A 15,186-nucleotide genomic window follows, 5' to 3' on the forward strand; every position below is an offset into this window, starting at 1 on the left:
AGTAACATGTACTCTTATTACTGTCAAAGATATGAAAGAGTGTAATCTGACTATACAACAACAGCCCAACGTTATATTTTACTCTTCTCTCAGCTGCTCCCAGAGGACCGAAGCTGTCCATGAGCCCCAGTAAGGCCAGAGTGGGAGACACAGTGCGGATCACTGTCCAGGGCTTCCAGCTGGGACCTTCTGCAGTGAGTTTCTAACAGAGTGGCTCTTTGAACAGGAGAAAGCTCTGTGAAGGTCTAAAAATGACAACAAAGGGTAGCAGATGATCAGTATCAAAGATCTGTAAGGAATAAAAAAGGCACTACTTTGACCATTTATATATATATATATATATACACACACACATACATATATATGAATATATATACAGTATGTAAACAGACGTGTTATTTTTGCAGTGTTTGCTCAGGTAAACTGTAGATGGATTAACACTGTTATGATAATTTTGGTGTTCAGCACATTCAGATTAAAATCATTTCTCTCTGTAACAAATACTTTTGTTTCTGAAATCTCTCTCATTCATAAGCATTAGGCAGGTTGTTGCTATGTTACAGCACTTCCTAATGATCACTTCCATAACATCACCTCCTTGCATATGTTATTATATGTTTGGCCTGATGTTAAATTGTAGATAAACATAGTGCAGGACTGAAGCTAGTTGTTAGCTCATCACCAGCCTGCTGGACTTAAATACCTTAAATAACACACATATGTGCAGTTTACTACTTGTGCATTATATTCATGTATATTAGATTCCTGTATATTCACGAGGAGACTTAAAACTGCATTTTCTGATTTTATTGTCCACTTTGGGGCAGCAGGAACAAGTAGTGAACACAACACTGACGTATCATCAGTTTCTAAGTTGATATGTTGAACTTGTCAGTAAACAGTTGTTTATTTCCACAGCGGAGCAACATTATCATTCATCTATAGTCGTGTTTCCATCCACCTGAATGTAAATCAATATTCACTCTGGTTTAGTGTGTTTGCTCTCTACCAACTGCTGAGGGAAATATCTGGCTCTTCAGCTCTGGCTCACACATTATTATGAAAACATATATTATAGATGCTTTAAGTTAACTTGTCAGTTAACTCAAGTTAACACAGTCATAACATCACACGTCTTGATTTAGCAGAATTTCAGTCTCTCAAGAAAAAACCAATTGAATCCAGTTGAATATCTCATATATAACTTCAGATCTCGCCCTCCAGTAACTAAATGTACTTGTTGTTATCCAGGTAATTGTCGTCTGTGTATCCATGGTTACAATATTAACAGAACTACCAGCAGCTAAATCACAACTTTCTATGGTGCAGATTTTGCCTGAATGTGAATAAAACTGGGACAAACATACACAGAGGTAAAGATCGTTTGATATATTTGTTGTTGTAGCTGATCATTAATAACCTTTGAACAAGATCAACTATTTTTTCAGCAGATTAGTTGGACAGAGCAGGATGAAGCTCGCTGGATGTTGCACAGGTATCGTTTTAAGCATCGGAGTGAAACGTGGCTCTTTGAAAGCGTTGCTGACAGTACAAAGCAGCTGACAGACTGGAGTCAGGGAGCATCTTTAAAGTTCAGGCAAAATGCCAAGAGTCTTTTCACATGCTTGTCAATAGCTGTCTCATTCTCCAAATCATTTTTTATCAGGCCTCCCCCCATTACAACTTCCACTTTTCACTTTTTCATGCAAAAAGTGAACTATTCTGACTTGTATTTGTCACTGTCAACAGCAGCTGCTTGTGATCAATGTGAAAAGATCATGATTGCTTCGGTCAGACATCCATGAAAAAGTATTTTAGATTCCAGCCAGCGTCTGTCTGTTAGTGTTAGAGTCAGTTAGCAGAGCTCCTGTCCCTCAGAGCAGCCTGACAGCCTCTTTCATTTCATTCAAGGAAATATGAATTTCACATTAAATGACATAAAGTCTGATGCACATCCAGTGTGTAGGACAAACTATACAGCAGATTAGTTTATATTATGTCCAGCTTGTTCAGGCCATAAGAGGAATAACAGTTCATTATTGAGTAATTTATTAATTTATTATACTGTACTGTTATGTTCCCAGTCCTGCTGGTGGTTTCACACTTTCCACTGATCTACAGGTTGATGAGATGAGAGCAGGGAAGAAGAAGACTGATGAATGTGAACCATGCAGGATTTATGAAATACTGAAATATGTTTAATCACCACATGAGACGATTACATCACATCATCAAATGACATCATCAAAATATCTCTAAAAGAGCCACAGAATATAAAATATTTATAACAAAGTTATTTTATAAACAAGAGAAGTTAAAATGGGGATCAGGTGATTCTCAATCTGTTAGAGAGGAAAGATACAAGAACAATAATCATATGCAGTGTTACAGATGAACACCAGCAGCTGTTGAGGGAGAGACCTTGACCCTGATCACAGACCTGTGTGTGTGTGTGTGTGTGTGTGTGTGTGTGTGTGTGTGTGTGTGTGTGTGTGTGTCCACAGAGCGAGGTCTTCCCGGAGCCCATGTTCACCTGGACTAAGGTCGGGGGGCCTCTGCTGGATGGCAGAGAGGAGCATGATGGGAGGGAACTCGTTTTGGAGAGAGTTCCTGCAGAGCTCAATGGCTCCATGTTCCGCTGCACGGCCCAGAATCCTCTGGGCTCCACCGACACGCACACCCGCCTCATCGTGTTTGGTGAGTCTGTCTTTGGGGGGGGGGGTTGTTCCCATCGCTGATCATTTGTTCAGTGTGCTCACAGAAAATGCTTTTTATCTTGTGTGTGTTTTTACAGACAACCCAAGAATGAAGAAAGGAACAGAACGTTTTACTGGTAGGTCACCAGTTACAACCAGAGCTGTACTGGTAAAGACAAACCTGTCTGACCTCAGCTACTCTACTACATACATGAAGCCTTCTGGATGGATAGAAGGACTCATCAGTCTCTAAACAAACCTCAGTCAGAAGGCTGTGGCTCCTGAGATCACAGGGTCCACCTGTAAATAAAACCAGTAGCTCCAACACTTGATGTCACTCTAATACATCCCCCACCATACCAGCACACACATGTATCTAGATCTGTCCATCAAGTGAGCACAATATTAAGTAGAATAATAAAGGTGTTATAACCAGGACCCTCCTATGAGTCTCTAGATTAAAGCTCCTCTGTAGAGTCGAGAGTGTTTCCTTCCTCATAAAAAGTCTGTAAAGCAAATGTGACTGTTCTGCTCTACAGGCCTTATGAACAGCACCTGGATTCATTTACACTCAATAGTAAAACTATCTCTGCTGTATACTAATGAATGCTACACATAATAACACATTTAACAGTTTAAACCTCAAGATTAAAGATTTGTTGACCCAGAATTAGGCCTAAATAACGAGAAAATAAAATATCTTATAGACAATCTCAGTCTGGAGTGAACTCGTCTACTCGACTTCACTTGGATGTTACTGAAGTAGAGCAACTGAATGTTATGGACACGTTAGACACTCACACCCTCACTTATCTTACTCAGAGGATTCAACCTTATAGAGATGCACACAGAATACTGGTGGGCTCACCACGACTCAAAACTAAATAAACACACAGGTTAGTGCCAAAGCTAATTAAGTACAAAGTCCATATGCACTAACTCATCGGTAGCTTAGCTGAAGAGCTCACACTGAACCTCGATAAACTGAAAACAAAAAACTCAATTTAACCAAAAAATAGCAGCGGCAGCAACTCACTGCGTCTCACAACTTCAATATCGTCTCTTTCGAAGCAAATTGACAGCAATAATAGTCCAAAGTACATGAAGAGTTTCAGGAGCTCCTCTCCGTCCTCTCAACGAGACCGCACACAAAAACCAAGCAGCAACGTCTGGGGCTGTAAAATGAAGCCAAAAACTGCAGTTCCTTGAACGGCCACTTGAGTCAATCTCCATAGACCTCCACCTTCAAATGTCCAACTTTACAGCAGAAATAAACATGTTTACAGTCTGGTACAAACAACGGTTCAGGTCTCTATAACTAATTTCCACTTTCATGACAACTGTACGGGGGGTGAATGTCCCGACCAGCCAATCACTAGATAAGGAACTTGACGTTACCTCTTGACTGACTACACTGAGAGATTACAACAAACAGCATTATAGGCTGTGCAAAAACAAGCAGGTTAGGTTTATATACCTCAGACATGTCAACATTGTATATTCAACCAAACTTTTTATGCTGCATTCACTGTGGTCAGTAAATCACACTACCTCCCATGTAAATAGTTTAACATAAACATTTAAACACTACATTAAATGTTATGAACTCATACTCATAGAGACATGGAAAACATCCTAGGGTTTATTAACAAAATAACACAGAGGGTTACACAAATTGTAAAATATGTTTTAAATGATTATTGTTTTCATCCATGTGTACTAACAGTACTCTTCTTCACTGTCTTTGCTGGTGCATTACTGTTTCCTTGCACATTACCACCACCGCCTGTAGATAAGTGGAATAACATGAAACCAACACACTCATACATGAACGTCTACATGTGCATGTGTGAAACAAAACAGGAACTCACTCAGAAAGACGTTGCTCCACATCGCTACAAGGCAGTGGTGGAAAGTAACTAAGTACAGTTTTGAGGTACTTGTACTTTACTTGAGTATTTCCATGTGATGCTACTTTCTACATTTCAGAGGGAAATATTGTACTTTCTACTCCACTACATTTATTTGACAGCTTTAGTTACTTTTCAGATGAAGATTTGACACAATGGATAATATAACAAGCTTTTAAAATACAACACATTGTTAAAGATGAAACCAGTGGTTTCCAACCTTTTTGTCTTTTGACGTCTTACAAAAAGCAGTGTGTAGTCGGGGTCACATTTCACATGTCTATGAGTTGTTAACAGCTCCACCAAATAGTGATTTTTCCCTCTAAACTTCTCACATGCTTTCATTTCAATAAATGTTCAAATGATCCAATATTTCAGCAAAAATCAAAGATTAGAGAAAAAGTCCAAAAACTGAAAACAGATTTGTGTATCAGAACTTTGTTTTTTCTTCTTTCCTCTCCCATTAATCATCTCACCACCCCTCAGATTTATCTGCTGACCCTTTGGAGGGGCCCGACCCCTAGGTTGGGAACCACTGGACTAAACTAGCTAACTGTATATAAAGTAGTGTAAACTAGCTCCACCTCCAGCAGCTACAACAGTAACATGCTGCTCTAACACTGATGCTTCACTATTAATAATCTAATGATGTCATATATAATAATATATCAGTCAGAGGGACCAAACCACTACTTTTACTGCAATACTTTAACTACATCAAGCTCATAATACTTATGTACTTTTACTGCAATACTTTAACTACATCAAGCTCATAATACTTATGTACTTTTACTGCAATACTTTAACTACATCAAGCTCATAATACTTATGTACTTTTACTGCAATACTTTAACTACATCAAGCTCATAATACTTATGTACTTTTACTGTAATACTTTAACTACATCAAGCTCATAATACTTATGTACTTTTACTGCAATACTCTAACTACATCAAGCTCATAATACTTATGTACTTTTACTGCAATACTTTAACTACATCAAGCTCATAATACTTATGTACTTTTACTGCAATACTCTAACTACATCAAGCTCATAATACTTATGTACTTTTACTGTAATACTTTAACTACATCAAGCTCATAATACTTATGTACTTTTACTGCAATACTTTAACTACATCAAGCTCATAATACTTATGTACTTTTACTGCAATACTTTAACTACATCAAGCTCATAATACTTATGTACTTTTACTGTCAGAGGATTTTTCATGCAGGACTTCTACTTATAATGGAGTATTTTTACATTGATGTATTGGTACTTTTAGGATCTGAGTACTTCTTCCACCTCTGCTACAAGGGCACCTTGAAGTAATAACAATACCTGCCTCAGCTGATATGGTACTTCAGTTCATAAGAAGTTTACAAGTAAATAACCTAAAGCTAAGTGACACAAACTGAATCTGGGATTTTGGGGCAGTTGCCAATTTTGCCTGGTTATGAATCCAGCCTTGCTTTGTAGGAATAAATTACTTTATGAAAATGTAATTTATATATTTTGTTTAAAATCTTCTATGCAGTCATCACCATCTTGCCAGAAGACCAGTTTTAAAGCCATTATGTGTAGAATTTCACATGGAAACATCTTCCAAAGAGTCAGAATTACTCATATTACTAAATAAAAGCTTGAAAATGAAGCCTTCCTGGTGAAAATTGGAGTAGTCGGTAGTGTTATTTTTCTCCATTCATTATCAGTGCCTGGCTTTATCTTTTCTTTTTTGATAACTACCACAATAAGTCTTGTGTTGTTCCAAAACCTGGTTCAGCTGGACACTGTAATATCAAACTAATGTTACTCAAACAGGAGGAAACAGTGCGTTTGTTGGAGACTATTTTCAGCAATACTAATACTAACACTAATACTAATACTAACACTAACACTAACACTAATACTAATACTAATACTAACACTAGTACTAATACTAATACTAACACTAATACTAACACTAATACTAATACTAGTACTAATACTAACACTAATACTAGTACTAATACTAGTACTAATACTAACACTAATACTAACACTAATACTAATACTAATACTAATACTAGTACTAATACTAATACTAGTACTAATACTAACACTAACACTAATGCTAACACTAATACTAATACTAGTACTAATACTAATACTAGTACTAATACTAACACTAACACTAATGCTAACACTAATACTAATACTAGTACTAATACTAATACTAGTACTAATACTAACACTAACACTAATGCTAACACTAATACTAATACTAGTACTAATACTAATACTAATACTAATACTAACATTAATACTAACACTAGTACTAATACTAATACTGATACTAGTACTAATACTAATACTAATACTGATACTAGTACTAATACTAACACTAATACTGATACTAGTACTAATACTAATACTAATACTGATACTAGTACTAATACTAACACTCATTCTGTAGCTCATTTCAGAGAAGCATAATAACAACAATACTACCAATAGAAATATGACTAATAATAATAATAACAGCTGACATCTATCAGTCTGCAGCTGAAGGTCACCTGTCAGATGAGGAAGCACAAAACTCTGTGGAAGAAGCAAAGTTAGTAACATGCATTAATGGTAAATGAATACATACAGATGGAGAGGAGGAGGAGGAGGGAGGAGCCCAGTGCATCATGGGAAGCCCCCCGGGAGTCTAGACCTGTAGCAGCATAACGAGGGGCTGGTCCAAGGCAAGCCTGGCCGGTCTCAACCATAACCTTTATCAAACAGGAAAGTTTTAAGCCTACTCTTAAACATAGAGAGGGCGTCTGCCCCCCCCGACCCACACTGCAGGTAAACTGCAATCTGGAGCGCAGTGTTCTAGTGGAGTAACAGCTATTGTTGAGTAATAGGTGGCTCTGGCATTACAGAGGGCCTTCCTGTATGTTTGTAACAGTCAGTATTACACAGTGGTGATGTAGTTTGTATGGCAGCGCCGTGTAATGAATGTTGTCTTGTTTGTGTGCAGCCATCGATGCAGCGGTCAGTCAGCGCTCCCTCACCTTAACCTCTATGTTGCTGCTGCTGAGCTTCACCTGTGAGCTGACGTGACCCGAGGCTGTGCTGCTCCACCCACCACACACCACCACCCACACCTACCTGAGGAACCTGCTCCTTAACGACCCCTGGCAGTAGCTAAACATCCACCCAGCTGTTAGCAGCAGCACTCAGCCGCTGGAACACAAACGTTGCAGCGGGATTTCAACCCTGGGAGAGAGAACTACTGAATAAAGATAATAAAGAAACTGAACAAAGGGCCAGATGCTGTACAGCACCGTCACACTGTGAGCAACTTTGCTGATGGGTCACTCTACTCTGACTGATTATGAGTATTGACTGCATCATACGGAGGGAAATCTTGTCTTGTAGTGTCTGTGATGTCACTCAGGGTCCACACTAGATTCAGGGGGATAACGATATTGGAGAATGATAATCCTGATTGGCTGTAGGGTGGCCAATTAGCATAGCTCATGCTTAGACTTGATCAGGTGACAGACATGGGGCACTGCAAGATTCAATGTTATGTTATGGGCTGCTCAGAATAAATCGCAGAGCCATTAGGAAGAGACTGGCCAGGGTCATTATTCTGTGGGAGGTGGTGAGGGAGTTTTAGGATTATTTGAGTTTTCAGAAATCAATTAATTTGGAAAAGAACATAGTAGTTTATTTCCTTGTGCAACACAGCTGCTCACCCGTAGCTCCAGAGAGACTTGGTTAGTTTGTTTGGGTCTCATGTTTGCCGTCTTTCCACAGAGTCCCTGAAGACCACAACAAAAGCTATTATTTCTGAAAATTATTCTGTGACACTAACAATTTCTTTCATTAATTTTTTTTTATTCTTAGCCCATTCTGTCCCTTAGAGAGGGAGGGAGAGATCCTGCTTCAGTATCTGTAGACGTTATTATGCCTCCTGTAAAAGAGCTTTTTGTTGATGACACTGTGTTTCCTTGTTTAATGATGAGTACTTCACTGGGAATCTGAAATGTGTTACTGGAAATTATATATGTGTATATATCATTCAGTGTACAATTCTTAAATAATAATAATTTGTGTTTGATATGGTTTTTCCTTGTTACATCTACACTCTCATGTAAAAAAATCCAGAATCCATGAATTCAGTGGTTTCCCAACCGTGATCGGACTTAAATGCAGCAGAGAAGTATTCTGAGTTCTCTTCTTCTCTGGAGAGAAAGGTTTTAATAATAAACACGGCAGGAAAACAAAACCTTTGTGTTCCATCTGGTGTTCCCAGCAGCCACTGCAGGAACACTGAGATAGAGTCCTTTCAAAATTCATTTATATTTTTCAAAGTAAGGTACAGTATAGAAAGAAATACAGACATTTACACTAGTATCAAATATTTTCATACAGTCAAGTTAAAAAAAACCCTGGATCCTACACCCATAGTGCACATCTACAACAGTACGTTTACCACGACAAGAACCAGTAACATGTCCAAATCTCTCCCAGTTAGAACAACGTGGTCTCAAGTCCTCTCTGGGTCAGTGATTGAGTTGGAGGCAGGTGACAGGCAGGTTGGTGAAGGATTAGTAATAAACGTTTGTTTGGCTGCTCTGTAAACAGCTGTTTTCTGACATGAAGCTGCTCAACTGTTGTTTGCTGTCTCCAGAATTCTGGGACATGTAGTATAAAACCCCATTTGCTGTTACCATGACTACCAGGACTGAAATCTTAAGGATTACAACTTTAAAAAAACAAGAGAAAAGAAGAAGCTGTTGTGGGTAACATGTCCTCGGCTCCTTTGATTGCAGATGTGATGTTGAGTCTATTTGAAACGTTTAGAAGTGAGCTGGTGAGTTCAGCACAGTCACTGAGGAAACTGATTGTTGAGCCAGTCAGGTGACACGCTCGCCTGTCATTGGCTGAGAGTTAAAGGCAGCTGCCACACCAGCAGTGTGTTTTCATTGGGGTCTGAGCAGGTGTCTGCTGAGGCGGTCTGTCCTATCCTGCGGTATCCTCTGCCTCCAGAGAAGATGGCTGTCGAGGTGACCTTGTTGCGCTTGGCCTCCCCGTCCTTCCCCAACTCCACGTGTCGCCCCCTCACCCACACATCAGGGTCCTCATTCACTTCATAGATGGAGCCGTCCTCTGGGCTGTGCTCCAGGGAATCCGGGGCGGCTTTTGGGTTTCCCTGGTCCGACTGGGCTGTCAGCAGCTTCCCAGGCAGCTGGCAGGTGGAGTGGAGGCGGTACTGCAGCAGGAGACGCCTAGGCTTCTCCTTCCTCGGTGGAGGAGCCTCTGAGTCCTGGGGGGAGTTAGTCTGCTCTGTTCTCTGTCTTTCTCCATCTCCTCCCACATCACATTCACCTCCACCTCCTCCTTCTCCGTTAGTGCCCTCCTCGCTGCTGTTGAGGATGGAGTCCTGTCTGAGCACGTCGGAGGCCAGGGTGCTGGAAGCTGAAACCAGGAACTCAACTGGACCACAGTGAGCATTCAGAGACGTCATCCCTTTACCTGAGTGAAACACAGTCCCAATGAATCAACACATGAGAAGAAGTAAATGATGTGTGTCATTATGCCGAGATCATATGGTACAGCTGTTGTGCCTCTCTATAAGATTTAGCATCTGCTCAAGTTCTAAATATATTATTTTATGACTATATTGGATCAACTAGCAGGTCTGGAAGGAGGCCTGTCTTTGAAACTCATATTATGGCTGATTGTGATTGAAAATGTTTCTAAAGGTTTTATCATAAATGCTAAACAGTTATTACATCGACTCCTCTCACCTGCAGAAGGTTTTAACATCAAGCAGTAGAACATCCAGTTCTATATTTATCCTGCTGTCAGAAACCAGCAGACACATTAATTAGTGTCGTATTAGAGGAGCAGAAACTGTTCGAACATATGAATCTATCAGAGCGGCGCTGCACTGTGACAGAAATAAAGAGGTAATGCTTTGACAGGAAGTTAGATACTAAAAATGTCTTTCTAAAGCAAAGCATTTCATGACTAATATGAGATGTGACAGAATATTACAGATGCATCTATCTATCAAATATCAGCATAACAAACACTAATATATATACAGGCTGAAAATCCTGCTGATGTCATGGTCAAATACTCAAACAAAAAGTAAACATGAGCTGCAATATGAACGTGAAATTACGACATCAAACATCAAATTAGTTCCAAAAACATTTGAAGGGGAGAAGTTTACAAAAAAGGTTTTATATCAAAATTCTCTCTCAAAATTTAACCCAAATTTATAGTCTTAAAGGTATAAAAGATGCAGGAAAATATATCACTTAAAGTTGCAATAAACAACATTCAGCCCCAGCAGATGTCAGCAACTATTTGCTATGTAAAGACATAACAGAGTAATGGCGTCCTGAGCAGAGAATGAAGTCACACTCCCTGTGTGTGTGTGTGTGTGTTGTAATCTGAACTTCTCTGTTCTGTGTTTTGGTAGCAGGTCGGGCTGCACGTGCATGTTAGTGCATGTGAGTCCCTCCGTGTCCCCTGCCTCTGTTTGCAACATGGCGGCCATGTCACAAACTTTCTCAAATTACATCTAAACAGTACAATAAAATATGTTTCTTTTGAAGTGTAAAATAGGCAACGCAGTAACAGAATCATATTTGATCAGCACAGTTTGACAGTTTGATCTGAGTTTTGTGAGCTGTCAGTTCAGGGACCAATTTCTTTTTTTGCCCCAACTTTATTGAGTAAACAATATGCATATTTGTTTTGGTCTGAGATGCTGGTGCTAGTGTGACATCTATAAGGGCTGAATGTTGTATATTGCACCTTTACAAATATATTTCCTGTTTGGGTTATTTGTCTTAAGCTGAGAGCTGTTGGGGTTCAGTTCCCTGCTGGTAATACGTATGTGTGGTCGTCATTTCATGAAGGAATATAGAGCACACGGTCCATGTAAACAGAAAAAAGTATATGAAAGTAGAGACACGTCATCAGCTCACATCATCCATCCACAGTGAGATTTTACCACATTTCTCTCACGACTGTCAACTTTCGTCTCAGACTGACTAAAATGGCGCCGTGTCAAAGGGCCTTCAGTGCTGACCTGTGATCATGGGGATCCCCTCCAGGGTGGGTACAGGGAAGGTGAGGATGATGCCCTGGCTGGTCCCCACCCACAGCAGGCCCTGGCAGATCAGCAAGCTGGAGACACAAACCTGACCTGGAATACATATAGACATGTAACCATCAACATGACCATCATTACTGCTGTCGCAACCTAATAGAGTCCATGTTTCACAGCGGTATAGCCCTGATACACGACCCTCATAAAAGCCTGGAGATGTAAGTCATTGAGCAGCTCAGGAAATCTGTTGAACACAGAAGAACTCAGCACTTTGATTGGACAGTGTGGATTATTGTATTAAAGGAGCTACTTTGCTTGGTTAACAAAAAACAGACAAAAATAACAGTTGATAATAAAACTGTCTGGTGGTTGTACGTGTCTGTCAAAACATCAATTAAAAAAAAAAGAAAAATGATTTCAGAATTGACTCGGTGAGAACAATGTTATCATAACTGACAGAGGTGATGTGCAAAATTACAAAATTATATTATAAAGTAACCAGAATTTATCTTTTAAGCTCTGTGCCTTAATACACAACAATAAAACCCTTGTTGTCTTTTATTGAAAAAAAAGAAAAAAGCTTTAACAATGACTGGACCATAAACACATTAATAAAAGACTCAAATCAGCACTCAACACTCTCCTGGGTGTTAACGTGCTGTTCGGTCTTGCCTGGTATCAGATGGGCTGTGCGGGTGAAGATGTTGACTTCCTGCAGCTGTTCCAAGGTCTCTGTGTGAAACAGGTGAATGGAGGAACCGTGGGTGAAGGCCATCCAAACCCCCCCACCTGAATGAACCATGTGGCTGACCCTGCAGTCTGGATCAGAGTGGGCTTCAAAGCACTGCAGTTAAGAGAGAGGCACAGATAGTCACAGTCTGTCAAGAGTACTTCACAGTCAAATATAACACAGTTTTCTCCCCAACCCCAGACCAGACCAGTACTCCTCAAGTAGTTGGATTTAACAAATAGTCAAATGTTCAGCAGTGGAAATCGACTCATTTAGACTTCTATAAGTTTCTTTAGTCGGACTTTGGATGTAATTATTTTTTCTTTTCATGAAATTCACCCAATGAATACCTTTTCCATTTGAGGACATGTTCAGAATTCAACAGTTTCATAAAGCCCAGGAGCAGTACAGAGGTCACATGCTGAATAAAAAGATGAGTGCAAACACTCACATATACACTAGTAACTGAACAAAATAACACATTCCTCAATTCAACTAAATCTTCCAGCCTTGGCCTCAGAGACTAAGCTGCAGTCATTAGTGTGGAGGTGGAGGGAGAGGAGCTGCACTGCCTCTGGCAGTCTGTCAGCTCCAGAGACACACTCATCTGTCAGTCAAGCTCATACACAAGTATTGGGGCCCTTGGGCACTCAGTGCAGCATCTCCCATGTACACCTGATGCCCAACATGAGTCTCTTCAGAGTGAGAGCACTGTGAGGAATTACAACTGACAGCTTGTGACTTCTGGCTGTGGTACGGTGAGAGTATATTCCAACTATGATGGAGGCAGAAGAGGAAACGTAGTATAGACAGTGTACAACTCATGTGTGACCACATTCACGGTGATGAAAGGGCACTATACATAGGGACTGGAATATGAAATATTAGACTTGAAAAATGATCTGAATTCATTTTAGTGAAGCCAAACACATTTTCAGCCTCTGTGAAAACTGGGTCAGCAGTAGTGTGCTGTCAGCCAGCAGCAATGAGTTTCTGGCTCATGGTGTTGCATGTTAATTTGATTCCAAACCAACATGATGCAGTATACAGGCTCTCTTGACTGAGTTATTTCATTATTTATAATTACTTATTAATTATTATTAATGTGAAACAGCGGTTTGTTCTTTGAAAGTAAAAGACCTAAATTGCCTACGTGAGCCAATCAGAATTAATCAACAGAGGCCGCACTAGTAAGTTAATCCCAGCCTGGCGGGCTGGTACGAGATGTGCTGTGGTTCTAGAGTAGAGACTGGAGGGGTACAAACTTCTCTTTATAGAGACCAAACCTGTATGTAACCGTTATTCTCTAAGTAAAGAGACCATCTCCAACTCAAGGTCACACAGAACTGTGACTAGTGAGTGTTGAGCACTCAGGTGTCGTCATGCTGTGTGCAGGAACCACACTGCTGGATTGTCTTTAAGTCAAACTCAAATAAAACATAGCCGCAAGCGGGAACTGATATGTATATACATTTAAGTGAATATTGTACATTACATGTGGGACACACTTCCTGTGTCCAGTATGTGGTGCTAGAGAACACCCACTAATTATACGTCATGTTGCTGTGTATCATGTGTAGACCACACCATGTAAATTTAATGTAAATCGGATGATGTTTATCACTTAAGGCTGATTTTTTTGTTGTCAGTAGATGTGTTCAGGCCTGGAATCTTATCAAGCATGAGAAATATGGGGCAGATTGGACAATGTAAAGTGGAGTTACAACAACTTCCTGTTTCATATTTTGGGTCAAATTGACTGATACGTCATGTCAAGGGTGTTCCATGAAATATAAAAAGCTTTGTAATTTAACATTCTTTAGATATCACCTACTAAATTTGAAGTTGCTCGAGTTAATTATCTAGAAGGAGTTTATTAAAGTACAACTCCTGTAAATGTATTCACTTTGTGAAAAAATTGCACAGTAAATTCAAAATGGCTGACTTCCTGTTGGATTGAGGGTGTGGCTCCATGAGGCTTTTTTTAAAGTCTGGAGATGTTACATCTGTCTACCACATTTTGTAAATCTACGTCAAATTTAATGGTGGTGGATTTTGAAATTTACTAGGGGGGTGCCCTGAAGCCACTCCCATGCCCAAAACCCATCTCAGATATCAAGTTATGCTACTTCTGATGCATTTGCAAAGTTTTGTGAGTTTTTGAGCTAGCACTTCAAAAATGCTAAAAGTAATTATGGGTGCAATAGAGCCGATGTGCCACGCTCAAGCTTCATTGCAATATCAAATCAAAATACTTACTTATTTACCAGTTCAAACATGGTTCCAAAGTTTTGTGAGTTTTCGTGCATCCTAAAGGTCTCAAACATGTGTTTGTAAATTGAAAATTGACACACAAATCCAAGATGGCTGACTTCCTGTCTGACGAAAAAATTTCAAAAAATATGTTTTATGTCCAGAATGATGAGAGCAATGAATCCACCAAATTTTCATGAACATCAAAGCACCTTTATCCCAACATGGCCCTGCTTTTGGGGTCTACCTGTGGCTGATAAATGGTGTACCTGGGTGAGAGGGCTGGATCCTTGGATGACAGTGACTTGGTTTGCACAGCTAGCCCATACAGCGTCTTCAACAGTCAATAGATTGAAGACCGGCTCAGAACCCACAGACACCAGTCTGCATGAGTCCATGTCCCACTCTCTCTCTGAAAGGAGACACAGCACTTGGTTTACCACCCATTCACAACTCTGTGCTCAAGCAATTGTTACTGCAGTGTA

General features: G+C 39.8%; 2 protein-coding genes across 2 annotated transcripts in view; one reads left to right on the plus strand and one right to left on the minus strand.

Moving 5' to 3' along the window:
* Positions 1-8,874, plus strand: part of igsf21b (immunoglobin superfamily, member 21b) — a 30,634-nt gene extending 21,760 nt beyond the window's left edge. Inside the window, exons 7-10 of the mRNA XM_044352591.1 lie at positions 94-194; positions 2,505-2,697; positions 2,795-2,833; positions 7,618-8,874. Of these exons, the coding sequence (XP_044208526.1) occupies positions 94-194; positions 2,505-2,697; positions 2,795-2,833; positions 7,618-7,700 (416 nt within the window). The 3' untranslated portion in view covers positions 7,701-8,874. The remainder of the gene's footprint in view (positions 1-93; positions 195-2,504; positions 2,698-2,794; positions 2,834-7,617) is intronic.
* Positions 8,815-15,186, minus strand: part of arhgef10lb (Rho guanine nucleotide exchange factor (GEF) 10-like b) — a 37,416-nt gene continuing 31,044 nt past the window's right edge. Inside the window, exons 18-21 of the mRNA XM_044352590.1 lie at positions 14,971-15,113; positions 12,391-12,562; positions 11,698-11,814; positions 8,815-10,124 (exon numbers count right to left, since the gene is read on the minus strand). Of these exons, the coding sequence (XP_044208525.1) occupies positions 9,526-10,124; positions 11,698-11,814; positions 12,391-12,562; positions 14,971-15,113 (1,031 nt within the window). The 3' untranslated portion in view covers positions 8,815-9,525. The remainder of the gene's footprint in view (positions 10,125-11,697; positions 11,815-12,390; positions 12,563-14,970; positions 15,114-15,186) is intronic.

This window comes from Thunnus albacares, chromosome 5, assembly GCF_914725855.1.
Source record: "Thunnus albacares chromosome 5, fThuAlb1.1, whole genome shotgun sequence".
In the NCBI taxonomy this organism is placed as follows: Eukaryota; Metazoa; Chordata; class Actinopteri; order Scombriformes; family Scombridae; genus Thunnus; species Thunnus albacares.